Source organism: Pongo pygmaeus, chromosome 15 (genome assembly GCF_028885625.2).
Source record: "Pongo pygmaeus isolate AG05252 chromosome 15, NHGRI_mPonPyg2-v2.0_pri, whole genome shotgun sequence".
Classification (NCBI taxonomy): Eukaryota; Metazoa; Chordata; class Mammalia; order Primates; family Hominidae; genus Pongo; species Pongo pygmaeus.
In genome coordinates this window covers 16,098,096-16,115,350 of record NC_072388.2, presented here as the reverse complement: position 1 = coordinate 16,115,350, position 17,255 = coordinate 16,098,096, and the positions used below count along the sequence as shown (strand labels likewise).

Sequence of the window (17,255 nt, the reverse complement as noted above, 5' to 3'; positions counted from 1 at the left end):
ACTCTCACGAATAGGGTTTTTATTTTTCACTACTATATCCTCACTGCCCAGGAAAAGGCCTAGCATATTGGACGTAGCTACCTAATAAATACTTATTAAATGAGTGAATGGAGCTTATCCTGGGTATACTGTTTGATTGATTCTCACTTTAAAAATGTCTGACACGGTTCACTCTAACACTTTTGCCTGGTAATTATATGCATTTTTAAAATTGTTTTGGCTCTTTATAATAAGCTACATTGTTTATATTAATTTTTTTTTGTTTTGGGAGAAAAGCCCAATATTGTGGTTATTCACTATTTATTCTTTTACTAGTAATCATAATTGTAATTATGGTAAACTGAGTCAGAGGAATTGCAAACTTTACTGGTATTTCATTTTATTTTATTTATTTATTTTTTTGAGATGGAGTCTCGCTCTATCGCCAAGGCTGGAGTGCAGTGGCGCGATCTCAGTTCACTGCAACCTCTGCCTCGTGGGTTCATCCATTTCTCCTGCCTCAGCCTCCTGAGGAGCTGGCCCTTGCATAAGGTGGCCACACAAATTTTGGAAGCATTCCATATTTTGTGCAGTCACTGGAAGGTCATTTGACTGTTCGCTGACTAGCTCTAAGGAAACTGTGAATCAAAGCAAAATGGGTGCCACCAAAATATTGAAATTGTGATTTGCACTACAAAAATAGTCATGTAAGGTGGTCTGTGAGATGACACCAGAGCCAAATAATGTGTGGGGTGTTGTGTGCAAAATATATTGTTAGTATGTATGTTAAAAATTAGAGACTGTCAATTTGCAACTTCCTCATGGAAACTAAAAAAAATAAAAGTAGGGTTTTGGTCTCCCATGTCAGCTGGAGATGAACATGGATATAAAGCATCATCGTAACAAACATCTGGCTCAGAGTTTGAGTCTGTAGAGAAGGATCATTGGTCCAAGTCAGGTTTTAACATCCATTGGTTTTTCTGCCTTTGGTGTGATTTGTCAACTCCGTAATAGTGGACAATCCCATTCTCTACTTTAATGAGATATTTATGAAAAAATTTAGTTACAAACTATGAAATAGTTGAGATGCCCTGAATTGTAAGCCATAAAGAGTAGAACAACTAAGAAGCAAAATTAGTACTTAATAACATTTTCTGAAAACTACAACATTTGCATATTAGAACCTATGAATAAAATACACATTGGGTTTTATTTGGGATTCCAAGATAATTTTAGTCATAAAGTTTAGGAACAAATTATTGCATTGCTTCACTATTTCTCTGAGCATTTTTAAAAATGTTATCTTGTTAAATCATAACAACCTAGTGAAATAAGGCAACAAAGTCCTCACTTTGTAGAAGAAGACATTGAGCCTAAGAGAAGCAACTTGTTCAAGAGCAAATAGCTGTTCATTATGAAGCTACGACTTATGCAGAATTGGGACACCTTCTATTACAACAGGCTAATGCAAGTTAATTTACTGGGTCAAAGTGCCCTCGATTTATTTATATTTCACCTTACTTTTTTTCTTCTTTAAATAGAAGCTTCGTGATAAGTTTGTAGAATGTACACCTAAGTGGATGGGATAATACTGTTAAGTTCTGATATTCTGATATTGTTTGAAATACTCTAAGAATTTTACATTTGGTAAGCTTGTAGATCAGTATTTTAAAACAGTAATTTTATTTATTATATTTTTAGACATAGAATTTGCCAATTACTTTCTGACTGCAAAGAAAAGCAGATGCCAAAATACTCTTCTGAAAACAGCAACCCAGGTAAGGCTTGTGATAGTGAATTACTTTAGGTCAGTTGCCCACAACCTTTTTGGCACCAGGAACCAGTTTTGTGGAAGACAATGTTTTCATGGACTGCAGGAAAGTGGGGATGGTTTCAGGATTCTTCAGTCACATTACATTTATTGTGTTTATATTATTATTACATTGTAAAATGTAATGAAATAATTATGCAACTTACCATAATGTAGAATCAGTGGAAGCTCGGAGCTTGTTTCCCTGCAACTAGATGGTCCCATCTGGGGGCAAAGGGAGACAGTGACAGATAATCAGGCATTAGATTCTCATAAGAAGCACACAATCTAGATCCCTCAGATAGGCAGTTCACAACAGGGTTCATGTTCCAGTGAGTATCTAATGTTATCACTGATCCGATGGGAGGCAGAGCTCAGGAGGTAATATGAGCCATGGGGAGTGGCTGTAAATACAGATGAATCTTCCCCAGTTTGCCTGCTGCTCACCTCCTCCTGTGTGGTGTGGTTCCTAACAGGCCATGGACTGGTACCAGTCCGTGGCCTGGGAGTTGTGGACCCCTGCTCTGGGTGGTCCTACCACAGATAAAAAAGTAAAAGTAAGGAAGTTTTGATCACAAAAGAATAGTTAAGCACAGGTCATGTTACATATGCTTGTCCCAACAAGGTCTCACTATTACTGACTTCATTCCTCCTCATTTGAAGTTGAAAGAGATACATTTACTATGTTGGAACAAGATGTATTCTTCTACCTGCTGATTAATTGTCTTGATAACAGTCATTTTGTTAGAACAAGATGCTTTGCTACCATTTGCCAAAAGATTGTCATAATAGATGTATAATTTGCCAAACTCTAGGGTCAGCAGATTATAATAAAAGTATAAAAATGTTTCACAGTAGCAAAAATACTAATGTGCTACCTGGATGTGGACACCTAATACATGGTACAATCCAAACTGTATGAGGACACCTTTAACTTAGCCATCTATTTATCAAAGAGCTTCTGTAAGTTAGGTTTTTAAGTTGCAGGAGACAAAGATGGAATAGATGTAGTTTTGATCTTTAAGGTGCTCATAACAGAAGAACTGTCTCTATTTCATTTCTGTGCTTTTTCAACAGAATTTACAAAGAAAATATTTCTATTTATGTTTTCACTTGTCCACTTAACAAATAACTATCAAATGTCTTTTAGATACTAAGCATTTTTCTAATGCTACAGAACACAAATGAAAATGCAGACAGAAGCTTGTTATTATGATTGTCATTTTTATTATTTTGCTACTTTATTCAGTGCTTACTGTGTGCTAGATGCCCACTGGAAGCTTATAATTATGATTTATTGTATGTTATATTGATTATGTGCCAGACATATGTGACGAGGAATGAAAGCTTTAAAAAGAAAGGAGGTAGGATTTAAGGTAAGCATAGAGAGTGAGAAGAATTTTTCAAGGTAAAGAAGCAGAAGAATAATGTTTGGCAGAAGGAACATGTAACAAGATTGTGTGTTTGCCAGGAGGAACATCTAAAGAGATTGCCTGTTTGGGAGGAAGAGCAGCAGGTGCAGAAGACAATATGCTTGAGTGAACATGGCAGGGTTTCTGAGCAGTTCACTTTTGCTAGTACCAAAAGTGTGAGATACGAGAGGTTGGGAATGAGGTGAATACTTAGCTAAGGCAAGTTTATGATAGACCTTTTAATACTATAGAAATGAGTAGGTCTTATCCTGTGGGCCATGGGAAATTTACCAGGTAGAATGCTTTGGACTGCAAGTACTAGATGAGCAGTGGATAAAACAGTAGGAACCAGAGTTGTTTTTTTTTTTGTTCAGTGATATCCCAGGGATCCCTCTTGTCCCTCTTTCAGTTGTGCTGTTGGCAGTGTTTTATTCACATCTCCTTTCATGGTGGGCTAATCCGTAGCAGCTCCAAACATCTTATTCTCATGACACAGCATCACAAGGGCAGCTTTTCTTTACATGTGTCTTTTAAACAGGGAGAAAACTTAGAAGCATGCAAGGGGCTTCCTGTAACATTTCATTAGCTGGGTCACACCACATGCTCATTCCCAAAGCAGGCACTGGGAAGGCAAATACATGATTAGCTTAGAATAAACATTTCTCTTTCTGAGGCTGAGGAGGGAAATTGGGATAATAACTATCCCAACAGACTTGTGTTTCTTCTGCAAGAAAGAATAAGGAATGGCTATTGGTAGGGAGCCAACAATGTGTGCTGCAGGGGCTCATTGGAGAAATTTGAGCAGGGGAGTCACAAGATTAAATTTGAGAATTAAGGCATTGTGGTTATGGTGCAAAATGGTTTAGCAAGCTCTTTCTGTAAAGGAGTAGGTGGGAAATATTTTAGACTATGTGGTCTCTGTCATATCTACTTAACCCTGCTGTCGTCTGCTGTTGTGGTGAGTGTGAAAGCCACCATGATGATATATGTAAGCAAACAGGCATGACTGAGCTCCTACAAAACTTTATTTACAAAACCACAAGGCAGATTGGATTTGGCCAGTGGCCTATAGTTTGCCGGGATTGATGGAAGGTAACCATGTAAAGAAACCAGGAGACAAAGGAAGCTTTTGCAGTGGTCAGCTGTAGTTTCCATGTCACACATGCTTGCTCTAGTATCAATGTATTATAAGGTTTTCACCCATCCATGGTGAAATAAATAAAGTTAGGAATCTCAGTTACTCATTTTAATATATTGGCCTTTGTTTTATTTGGTGTTATGCCTTTTTCATTTGTTTTTCTTATTTTTTTTCATGTAAGAAATGACATTAATAGTTGGCAGGATTTTTTTTTAATAAAAGCCATTTTGTAAACATTTATGTTCCCAGTGGCAGTGGGAATATAAGCAGAGGCAGAAGAGAGGTGTAGTCAATATGATTTATTGATAATTGAATGAAAAGCCTTGGGGGACAGAGAGAAATCTCAGATGATGTACAGGTTTCCATGTTGTACACTAGTATTTAACCTGGACAGGAGGAAGGAGTAGGAAACTTTCTGGTGAATACGGAAGAGCAAAGAGCAGCAGGTCAACAGGAATGACTAATTTTTTCTATGCATTTTTAATGGAATATTTATGTAGGATGTTTTTAGCAGGTAATTGGATAATCAGCATCTATAACTCACATCCTACTAGTTCAAGATGGATTAAAGACTTAAACATTAGACCTAAAACCATAAAAACCCTAGAAGAAAACCTAGGCATTACCATTCAGGACATAGGCATGGGCAAGGACTTCATGTCTAAAACACCAAAAGCAATGGCAACAAAAGCCAAAATTCACAAATGGGATCTAATTAAACTAAAGAGCTTCTGCATGGCAAAAGAAACTACCATCAGGGTGAACAGGCAACCTACAAAATTGGAGAAAATTTTCACAACCTACTCATCTGACAAAGGGCTAATATGCAACATCTACAATGAACTCAAACAAATTTACAAGAAAAAAACAAACAATCCCATCAAAATGTGGGCAAAGGACATGAACAGACACTTATCAAAAGAAGACATTTATGCAGCCAAAAAACACATGAAAAAATGCTCACCATCACTGGCCATCAGAGAAATGCAAATCAAAACCACAATGAGATACCATCTCACACTAGTTAGAATGGCGATCATTAAAAAGTCAGGAAACAACAGGTGCTGGAGAGGATGTGGAGAAGTAGGAACACTTTTAGACTGTTGGTGGGACTGTAAACTAGTTCAACCCTTGTGGAAGTCAGTGTGGCGATTCCTCAGGGATCTAGAACTAGAAATACCATTTGACCCAGCCATCCCATTACTGGGTATATACCCAAAGGACTATAAATCATGCTGCTATAAGGACACATGCACACGTATGTTTATTGTGGCTCTATTCACAATAGCAGACTTGGAACCAACCCAAATGTCCATCAATGATAGACTGGATTCAGAAAATGTGGCACATATACACCATGGAATACTATGCAGCCATAAAAAATGATGAGTTCATGTCCTTTTAGGGACATGGATGAAATTGGAAATCATCATTCTCAGTAAACTATCGCAAGGACAAAAAACCAAATGCCACATGTTCTCACTCATAGGTGGGAATTGAGCAATGAGAACACATGGACACAAGAAGGGGAACATCACACTCTGGGGACTGTTGTGGGGTGGGGGGAGTGGGGAGGGATAGCATTAGGAGATATACCTAATCCTAAATGACGAGTTAATGGGTGCAGCACACCAGCATGGCACATGTATACATATGTAACCAACCTGCACATTGTGCACATGTACCCTAAAACTTAAAGTATAATAATAAAATAAAATAAAAGACTTGTCAAAGATCCAAGAATCTGAAAGGTGATGATAAATGTCCATGTGTATCACCATCAGTGACAAAAAGTCAGCATCCACAGAATGCAGAATTGGGACAGATGAACTTAATAGATAAAGATGAATATCCTCTTAGGGAATGGTAGTCTCCATGACCTGTGTGAGTCACAGCTGCCAGAAAAGAAAGACAGCAAGGAGCATATGAAGGAAGCACAGTAAATTCAGTCCTAGAGTCCCCTGCTTGGCTTCATGTCATAGTTCTGACTTCTAAAATATCATTTTCTGCAAAATGTGCGCTGTGTTTTTCCCCTCTTGCAGCCTGCAGCCAAACAGAATTCTTTTAGCAGAGCATTTCTGTGTTCTTCCTTTAAGCAAAGCAACATATAAATAACAAAAAAGAAGTAAGAGAAAGAGTGTAGTTTGTATAGGCTAGTATTTAACATAAACTTGAGAGTGAGTACCAGGATTATACTTAGAATTTACAGACTGGATGGGAAGACTAGACGGAAATCTAAAGATTGCTGACTCAAACACAATGTGGTTTCTTTGCTTTATTGTCACAGCTCTGAATTCACAACTATTAGTTATATTCATATGCACTATAACTTTATTTTATTTTATTGTATTGTATTTTTATTATACTTTAAGTTCCAGGGTACATGTGTACAATGTGTAGGTTTATTACGTATGAATAATGTGCCAGGTTGGTGTGCTGCACCCATTAACTCATCATTTACATTAGGTATATCTCCTAATGCTATCCCTCCCCCCTCCCTCCACCCCACAACAAGCCCCAGAGTGTGATGTTCCCCTTCCTGTGTCCAAGTGTTCTCATTGTTCAGTTCCCACCTATGAGTGAGAACATATGATGTTTGGTTTTTTGCCCTTGAGATAGTTTTCTGAGAATGTTGGTTTCCAGCTTCATCCATGTCCCTACAAAGGACATGAACTCATCCTTTTTTATGGCTGCATAGTATTCCATGGTGTATACGTGCCACATTTTCTGAATCCAGTCTATCATTGATGGACATTTGGGTTGGTTCCAAGTCTTTGCTATTGTGAATAGTGCCACAATAAACATAGGTGTGCATGTGTCTTTATAGCAGCATGACTTATAGTCCTTTGGGTATATACCCAGTAATGGGATGGCTGGGTCAAATGGTATTTCTAGCTCTAGATCCCTGAGGAATCGCCACACTGACTTCCACAAGGGTTGAACTAGTTTACAATCCCACCAACAGTGTAAAAGTGTTCCTATTTCTCCACATCCTCTCCAGCACCTGTTTTTTCCTGACTTTTTAATGATCACCATTCTAACTGGTGTGAGATGGTATCTCATTGTGGTTTTGATTTGCATTTCTCTGATGGCCAGTGATGATGAGCATTTTTTCATGTGTCTTTTGGCTGCATAAATGTCTTCTTTTGAGAAGTGTCTGTTCATCTCCTTCACCCACATTTTGATGGGGTTGTTTGTTTTTTTCCTGTAAATTTGTTTGAGTTCTTTGTAGATTCGGGATATTAGCCCTTTGTCACATGAGTAGATTGCAAAAATTTTCTCCCATTTTGTAGGTTGCCTGTTCACTCTGATGGTAGTTTCTTTTGCCATGCAGAAGCTCTTTAGTTTAATTAGGTTTCAATTTTGGCTTTTGTTGCCATTACTTTTGGTGTCTTAGACATGAAGTCCTTGCCCATGCCTATGTCCTGAGTGGTCTTGCCTAGGTTTTCTTCTAGGGTTTTTATGGTTTTAGGTCTGACATGAAAGTCTTTAATCCATAATGAATTAATTTTTGTATACGGCGTAAGGAAGGGATCCAGTTTCCGCCTTCTACATAAGGCTAGCTAGTTTTCCCAGCACCATTTATTAAATAGGGATTCCTTTCCCCATTTCTTGTTTTTGTCAGATTTGTCAAAGATCACATGGTTGTAGATGTGTGATATTATTTCTGAGGGCTCTGTCCTGTTCCATTGGTCTATATCTCTGTTTCGGTACCAGTACCATGCTGTTTTAGTTACTGTAGCCTTGTAGTATAGTTTGAAGTCAGATAGCATGATGCCTCCAGCTTTGTTCTTTTGGCTTAGGATTGTCTTGGTGATGTGGGCTCTTTTTTGGTTCCATATGAACTTTAAAGTAGTTTTTTCCAATTCTGTGAAGAAAGTCATTGGTAGCTTAATGGGGATGGCATTGAATCTATAAATTACCTTGGGTAGTATGGCCATTTTCACAATATTGATTCTACCAATCCATGATCTTGGAATGTTCTTCCATTTGTTTGTGTCCTCTTTTATTTCATTGAGCAGTTGTTTGTAGTTCTCCTTGAAGAGAGAACTTCCCTTGTAAGTTCACATCCCTTGTAAGTTGGATTCCTAGGTATTTTATTCTCTTTGAAGCAATTGTGAATGGGAGTTCATTCATGATTTGGCTCTCTGTTATTGGTGTATAAGAGTGCTTGTGATTTTTGCACACTGATTTTGAGTTTGAGTCAACTTTAAACAGAAATTTTCATTCAAATGTTGCCTTCCATTAACTATGTTCAAAATGAAACTTTTTAATATTCCAGAATTGTAGACTTAATTTTAAAGTTTTTGTTATGATGAATTGGTTAATAATAGCTCTCAGGAAGATTATTTTTTGATACATCGTCTTAACCAGAAGAGTTCTCTGTATAATTTACTTCTTAAAAATATTTGTTTTGTTTTTCTTTTTGGTATTCTTAGAAGCTTTTGCTCAAGTCCTAACATAATCTCCAGTAGGAGATTTTAGTCTCTTTGTCAGTTCATGTATGTATATGGTAGTGATATTCTCTCCTTTTAAATTCCTTTTCTTTTCTTGTTCACTTTCTTCTCTGAACAATAATACTGATATTCTTATACATTTTTACCTCATTAAAAAGTAGTTACAATTTTCTGCTGGCAAATCCACGTTTTCATATGTTTTGACTAAATACTAGGTTAAAAGTGAAGAAAATTTATCAGATTATTATATTTTTGAACAAAATCATAACTAATAAAAATTGCTATTTTTGAATTATAAATAATGACATTTGGATATTTTAAAAGTAAGGATATCCCACCCCCAATAGTTTGACTTTGTGTTTCCATGTAAATCTCATGTCAAATTGTAATTCCCAGGTGTTGCGAGAAAGATCAGATAGGAGGTGATTTGATCGTGGGGTACATTTCCTCCATGCTGTTCTTGTGATAATGACTGAGTTCTCACAAGAGCTGATGGCTTCATAAGGGGCTCTTTCCCCTTCACTTCTCTCTCTCCTGCCGCCTTATGGAGAAGGTGCCTGCTTCCCCTTCTCCTTCTGCCATGATTGTTAAGTTTCCTGAGGCCTCCCCAGCCATATGTAACTGTGAATCAATTAAGCCTCTTTCCTTTATGAATTACCCAGTCTTAGGTATGTATGTGTATGAATTACCCAGTCTCAGGTATGTACATATGTATATGTGTGTGCGTATATACATATATATGTGAGATATATATATATATATGTGATATGTATATATATATTTACACACACATACATACATACATACATACATACATACATACATATTCTTTATTCCACTCATCAGTTGATGGACACTGGTTGATTCAATATCTTTGCATATTGTGAATTGTGCTGTAGTAAACATATGTATGTGGGTGTCTTTTTGAGAGTACAATTTCTTTTATTTTGAATAGATATCCAGAAATGAGAATGCTGGATAAAATGATAGGATCTACTTTTAGTTCTTTGAGAACTCTCCATACTGTTTTCCATAGATTTGTAGGAATTTTTATTCCCACCAGCAGCAGTGTATAACTGTTCTCTTTTCACCACATCCACACCAACATCTTTTTTGATTTTTAATAGTGGCCATTCTGGCTGCAGTGAGGTGATATCTCACTGTCGTTTTATTGTACATTTCCCTGATGATTAGTGATATTTAGCATGTTTTTATATGCTTGTTCACCATTTGTATATCTTCTTTTGAGAAATGTCTATGCATGTACTTTGGCCGCTTTTTAATGGAATTGTTTGTATGTTTCCTGTTGATTTGTTTGTGTTTCTTGTAGGTTATAGATATTAGTCCTTTGTTAGATTCATAATTTGCAAATTTTTTTTTCCCATTATATAGGTTGTTGGTTTATTCTGATGGTTATTTCTTTTGCTGTGCTGAAGCTTTTTAGTTTAATTAGGTCTTGTTTATTTATTTTCATTTTTGTTGCATTTGTTTTTAGGGTCTTCATCATAAATTCTTTGCCTAGGCCAAAGTTTTCAGGTATTAGGTTTAGGCCTTTAATCCATCTTGAATTAATTTTTGTATATTGTGAGAGATAGAGATCCAGTTTCATTCTTCAACACGTGGCTATCTTTTTTTCCCAGCCCCATTTTTGAATAAAGTGTACTTTCTCCAGTGTATGTTTTTGTATCCTTGCTCAGAGTTCATTTGATTGTAGTGGCCTTATTTCTGAGTTGTCTATTCTGTTCCATTGATCTATGTATCTACTTTGATACCAGTACCACACTGTTTTTGTTACTATCACTTTAGAGTATAATTTGAAGTCAGGTAATGTGATGCCAACATATTTGTTCCTTTTGCTTGATATGTCTGTTGCTATTCAGGCTCTTTTGTGGTCCTACATAACTGTCAGCATTTTAAAATAATTCTGTGAAGAATGACATTGGTACTTTGGTAGGAATTGTATCGAATGTGTAGACTGCTTTAGGCACTATGGTCATTTTCACAATATCAGTTCTTTCAGTCCATGAATATAAGATGTATTTTCTTTTGTATGTGTCATCTATTATTTTCTTTAGTGGTGTTTTCCAGTTATCTTTAACACCCATCTTTTTCATTAAGTATATTCCTAGGTATTTCACACTTTTTTGCAGCCATTGTAAAAGGGATTGTGTTCTTGACATGACTCTCAGCTTGGTCGTAGTTGGTGTATAGTGGTGCTACTGATTGGTATTCATTTATTTTGTAATCCGTGAGACTTTGCTGAATTCATTTATCAAATCTAGGAGTATTTTGTAGGAGTCTTTAGGGTGTTCTAGGTATAAGATCATATCATTGGTGAAGAGATAGTTTAACTTCCTCTTTTCCAATTTGGATGCCCTTTATTTCTCTTGCCCTGTTGCTCTGCCTAGGACTTCCCAGTTTTATTCTTAATATGCATGAAATAAAAGTAAAATAGAAAGTGATTAATGATTAGTTTATTTCACATCTCTCTCTCATACACAGATAAAATTAATTCAAAGTTCTATGTTAAAAACATAATATTAGACCCTGCCTTGTTCTAAAAGGAATTTCTAAGTAGTTTATAAAATACAGAGGAATCAAGAATATAAGGGGAAAGTGTTTCCAAAAAATAAACATAAAAAGTGTGTGTTAACACATGGGTTCCCAATCCCCAGGCCATGGACCAGTACCAGTCCCTGGGCCTGTTAGGACCTGGGCCACACAGCAGGAGGTTAGTGGCAGGTGAGCAAGCAAAGCTTCATCTGTTTGCAACCACTCTGCATCACTCACATTACTGCCTGAGCTCCTCCTCCTGTCAGATCAGTGGTAGCATTAGATTGTCATAGGAGTGTGACTCGAACCCTGTTGTAAGTTGCTCATGCAGGGGATTTAGGTTGTTCACTCCTTATGAGAATCTAATGCTTTATGATCTGTCACCATCTCCCATCACCCCCAGATGGGACCATCTAGTTGCAGGAAAACAAACTCAGGACTCCCACTGATTCTACATTTTGGTGAGTTATATAATTATTTCACAATATATACATTAATAATAGAAATAAAGTGCACAATGAATGTAATGTGCTTGAATCATCCCGGAACCATCCCCCACCTCAGGTTCCTGGAAAAATTATCTTCCACAAAACCAGTCCCTGGTGCCAACATGGTTGGGGAGAGCTGGGTTAACAGATGTGAGACCCCTTTGCCTTGTGTTGGATTAATGTGCAGATATACATTGTGTGAATGCATCTGATGGCGCCATCTGTCCCTCTAGATCATTTTAGGGACACCTCCAGTATTTCATGAAAATTAAAATTTCTTCTAGTGACGAACAAAATGATATTCAGAAACAACTTTCTGAAGAACAGAACACTGGAATATTACAAGATGAGATTCTGACTAAATCTGAACAAAAGCAGTAGAAGTGGCTGAAAAGAAAATGAATTCTGAGGTATTTTCTTTAGTCATTTTCAAATGTTTTTATATGTGTATATATTTAAAAAAAACTATGTATTTTAGAAATATAAAGGATTTTTAAGTGATATATGTATGTATATATTCTATATATCCTCGGTCATATATCTATATATGTACATATAGCATAAAGCCATGTTCTTAATTCAACTCCATTTGCCTGCAACAGTTGAGTAGTGACCTGCGCAATGGCCTCAATCCAAAGGAGAAGCATTTGATATTTTTCATAAGAATTGATGATCTTTCCATATCAAAAATAAGTTTTGCTGCTAAAAACAAGTTTTCTAGTTTTTGGACATTAGTTTATTTTTAAAAAATATTAATAGAGAAGTCAACTGATTATTTTCACTGATAGGAAAGTAGGAAATGTATAGCTGGGTCAGAGGCCACACTGTGGATGTCATTATCCTTACTTTTGCGGAGAGGAACAGTTTGCTCCAAGTAGTTTCTCATTTCAATGCAAAGAGCTTTGAAAACAATGACATGCCATGATACAGATTTAGTGATAATTTATTGATAAGTATTTTGTTCCTGGAGAAATGGTTCAGTATATTTCCCCTATTTCACACTTATTACTGTTTCAAACGTTATAAAGAGGAAAGAAAAGTTATTGCAATGGCAAATAATCTCATGATTTCTAAGAAAATTTCTCTAAGTTGTATCTTATTTACCATTTGTATTTTGAAATAAAAGGCTTCTTTTGTATTTATATATTTATACCACAGAAGTAACTGTGGTTTTGTGGAGGATCACTAGCAGTAGCATCAGCAGACCTGGGGAAAATCCTGCATCTTGTATATATTTTCTGACCTCTCCTTTTAAGAATCATGATCTTAAATGAATTCAGTACTCTATGTAGAAGTGCAATGCTTAGATACAGATGTTTACAGTGTAGAAGGGTATGATGCTTAGATTTAACAGTTATAAATAAACATAATTTTTATAACTGAGTATAAAAATATTAGAAACATAGAATATCAGTAAAACATTCTTCAGAAAAAGGAACTGAAAGAACTTTGAGAAATTGCTTCTGTCCAAATATATGCATAGCTAAGGCTTTTATGATGGTGTGGTTGATAGGTTAGACATGAGACTGTAAACCCAATCTTAAAAATATAGTCAAATATATTAATCTTCTATTTTATGCCTCTGGTTTTTTGTAACTCACAGAAAGGCTTTTTTAATTCTGAGATTCTAAAAAATCCTCTAGTGATTTATTTTTCATGGTCTTTAAATAAATATTTAAACTTTTGGAAATTTACACTCTGTTAGGTTTGAAGTTTTGTCCAATATTTTTCCAGTTAAATATCCACGATGGGGATTCTTTCATTATACCAATATACATGTTATTTTTTAATTTCAGAAGAAATCATGATATGTCATTCAACTGAGTGCTAACTAAAAGTTCCCTTTATTTACTTAGCTTTCTCTTAGTCATAAGAAAGAAAGAGATCTCTTGCTTGAAAATAGTACGTTGCAGGAAGAAATTGCCATGCTAAGACCGGAACTAGACATAATGAAACATCAGAACCAGCTAAGAGAAAAGAAATATTTGGAGGAAATTGAAAGTGTGAAAAAAAAGAATGATAATCTTTTAAAGGCTGTACAACTGAATGAGCTCACCATGGGTGATGATACCGCCGTGCTCCTCATTGACAATGGATCCGGCATGTGCAAGGCCAGCTTTGCAGGAGACAATGTCCCCTGGGCTGTCTTCCCTTCCATCGTGGGGCACCCCAGGTACCAGGGCATGATGGGGGGCATGGGTCAAAAGACTCCTATGTGGGCATCAAAGCCCAGAGCAAGAGAGGCATCCTGACCCTGAAGTACCCCATGGAGCATGGCATCATCACCAACTGGGACAACATGGAGAAGATCTGGCACCACTCCTTCTACAATGAGCTCCGTGTGGCTCCTGAGGAGCACCCAATGCTGCTGACTGAGGCCCACCTGAACCCCAAGGCCAACCATGAGAAGACGACCCAGATCATGTTTGAGACCTTCAACACCCCAGCCATGTACGTGGCCACCCAGGCTGTGCTGTCCCTGTATACCCCTGGCCATACCACTAGCATCGTGACGGACTCTGGTGATGGGGTCACCCACACTGTGCCCATCTATGAAGGAAATGCCTTCCCCCATGCCATCCTGTGCCTAGAACTGGCTGGCCGGGACCTGACTGACTACCTCGTGAAGATCCTCACCGAGCGTGGCTATAGGTTCACCACCACGGCTGAGCGGGAAATCGTGTGTGACATCAAGGAGAAGCTGTGCTATGTTGCCCTGGACTTCGAGCAGGAGATGGCCATGGCGGCCTCCAGCTCTTCCCTAGAGAAGAGCTATGAGCTTCCCAATGGCCAGGTCATCACCATTGGCAATGAGCGGTTCCACTGCCCCGAGGCGCTCTTCCAGCCTTCCTTCCTGGGAATGGAATCCTGTGGCATCCACGAAACTACCTTCAACTCCATCATGAAGTGTGACATGGACATCCGCAAAGACCTGTACGCCAACACAGTGCTGTCTGGTGGCACCACCATGTACCCTGGCATCGCTGACAGGATGCAGAAAGAGATCACTGCCCTGGTGCCCAGCATGATGAAGATCAAGATCATTGCTCCTCTGGAGCGCAAGTACTCCGTGTGGGTCGGTGGCTCCATCCTGGCCTCACTGTCCACCTTCCAGCAGATGTGGATCAGCAAGCAGGGGTATGATGAGTCAGGCCCCTCCATTGTCCACCGCAAATGCTTCTAGGTGGACTGTGACTTAGTTGCGTTGCGTTACACCCTTGCTTGACAAAACCAAACTTCGCAGAAAACAAGATGAGATTGGTGTGGCTTTATTTGTTTTATTGTTTCATTTTTTGTTTTGTTTTTTATTGGCTTGACTTAGGATTTAAAAACTGGAATGATGAAGGCAACAGCAGGTGGTTGGAGTGAGCATCCCCCAAAGTTCTACAATGTCGCCAAGGACTTTGATTGCACATTGTTCTTCTTTTCAATAGTCATTCCAAATATTGTGAGATGTATTGTTTCAGGAAGCCCCTTGCCCTCCTAAAAGCCATCCTACTTCTCTCTAAGGAGAATGGCCCAGTCCTCTCCTGAGTTCACACAGGGGAGGTGATAGCATTGCTTTTGTGTAAATTATGTAATGCAAAATTTTTTTAAATCTTTGCCTTAATACTTTTAAATTGTTTTATTTTGAATGATTACCCTTCATGGCTCCCCTTTTTTGTACCCCAACTTGGGGTGTATGAAGGCTTTTAGTCTCCCTGAGAGTGGCTGGAGGCAGCCAGGGCTTACCTGTACTCTGACTTGAGAAGAATTGGATGAGTGCACACCTTAAAAAAAATTGAATGGCGAAGCATTAACAAAAACAGTGTTTCAGTACAGTGGACAGCTTAGCATTTTGACAATTGGGAATAAAATGCTCATTTCTGAACTGTACAATGTAAGACACAAAAAGGAAACACTGGAAATGGAAATTCAATTATGTCATTGTAGACTGGCTACTGCTCTACATGATTGTGACCAAAGTCAGAGAGCTGAAAGAGACTTCTTTCCAGAGAACAAGACATGAACAGGTTTATTTACAGAAAACAATGAATTCTCATATATCTAACCTAAAAGATTACAGATTCTTTCTGAACAAGTCTAATGTAGACAGTAAAATCAACAGGCTAAAAATTAAGCTCCATCAAACAAGATAAACTCTGAGAGAATAGATGGGGCAGGCTGCCATCTTTCCCATTCAGGCAACTTAGTCATTCCAGCCTGAAGGCTTTGGAGAGTACAAACTGACCAAGGGCAGAAGAGATCCCACAGCACAGCATAGCTGCTTTACCAAATCATGGCCAGACTGATTCTGTAAGCAGGCCCCTGACACTGTTCCACCTCACTGGACAGGACCTTGCAACTGGGGCCTCCAGCTACCGCCACCAGCATTCCTTGGCCAATGGAAATTTGAAGTGTTCCTGGGACAGAGCTCCCAGAGAGAGGGGCAGGCTACCACCTTTGCTATTTGGGTGACTAGCCATTCTGGCCTGTGGGCTTTGGAGAGCCCAAAGTGAGAAGGAGTGGAAGAGGAACCTCAGCACAGCACAGCCACACTACAAAAACGTGGCCAGGCTCTTGTTTAAGTCAGTCCCCAACCACATTTCTAATCAGCAGGTGAAGCCTTTCAACCAGAGTCTCCAGCTACCTTCACTGCTGTTCTCTGGCCGACATAGGTTTCAGGCTTCCCTGAGTCAGAGCTCCCAGGGGGAGGACCAGACTGTCATCTCTCCTGTTGGGGCAACTCAGCCACTTCAGCCTTAGGGCTTCAGAGTGTCTGAGGTGACCAGGGGTGGAAGTGCACCCCCAGCACAGCACAGCTGCTCTAGGAAAATGTGGCCAGACATTTGTTTTAAGCAAGTCCCTGTTCTTGTTCCTCCTGACTAGATAAGACTTCTCGACTTGCCTCCAGTCATATCTTATAGGTGTGTTCATATTGGCAACAAGTTCGTACCTCAGTGGTACAGAGCTCCCAGAGGAAGGGGCAGGCTATCATCTTCCCTGGAAAATACAAGGCAATTAGGGACTGAAGGGGACCCCCAGCATACCACAGCAACCCTACAGAAAAGTGGCCAGACAGTCTACTTGATGGGCAGGTCCTCCTGGCCTGGGTCTCCAGCCAGTCCACCATCAGAACTATCAAGTGAGTAGCAACTCAGCAATTCCCTCGACAGAGCTTCCAGGAGCAAATGAAATTCTCTCTGCCACTGCCTCTGCAGTGGAACTGCCCTTGCTACCCTCAGAATATCAAGGGAGCAAAGACCCTAAGTGCCTTATCAACACCTCCAATAAGCTGCAGTTGACCCAACGAACAAGCCAGTCCATCTCCCACGGGTACCACACACCCCCCACTGCTCATCACCAGAGAGGGAACCGTGGCTTGGGCTCACAGCACAGACCCTCCATCCTGGGCTGATTATGCTAAGTGATTGCTAA

At 38.7% G+C, this 17,255-nt stretch overlaps 1 protein-coding gene across 1 annotated transcript in view; it reads left to right on the top strand.

The window, feature by feature from the left end:
• Positions 1-15,038, top strand: part of LOC129012634 (POTE ankyrin domain family member G-like) — a 40,211-nt gene extending 25,173 nt beyond the window's left edge. Inside the window, 4 exon segments of the mRNA XM_054448546.2 lie at positions 12,122-12,206; positions 12,209-12,247; positions 13,694-14,042; positions 14,045-15,038. Of these exon segments, the coding sequence (XP_054304521.2) occupies positions 12,122-12,206; positions 12,209-12,247; positions 13,694-14,042; positions 14,045-15,021 (1,450 nt within the window). The 3' untranslated portion in view covers positions 15,022-15,038.
• The last annotated feature ends 2,217 nt before the right edge of the window (positions 15,039-17,255 follow it).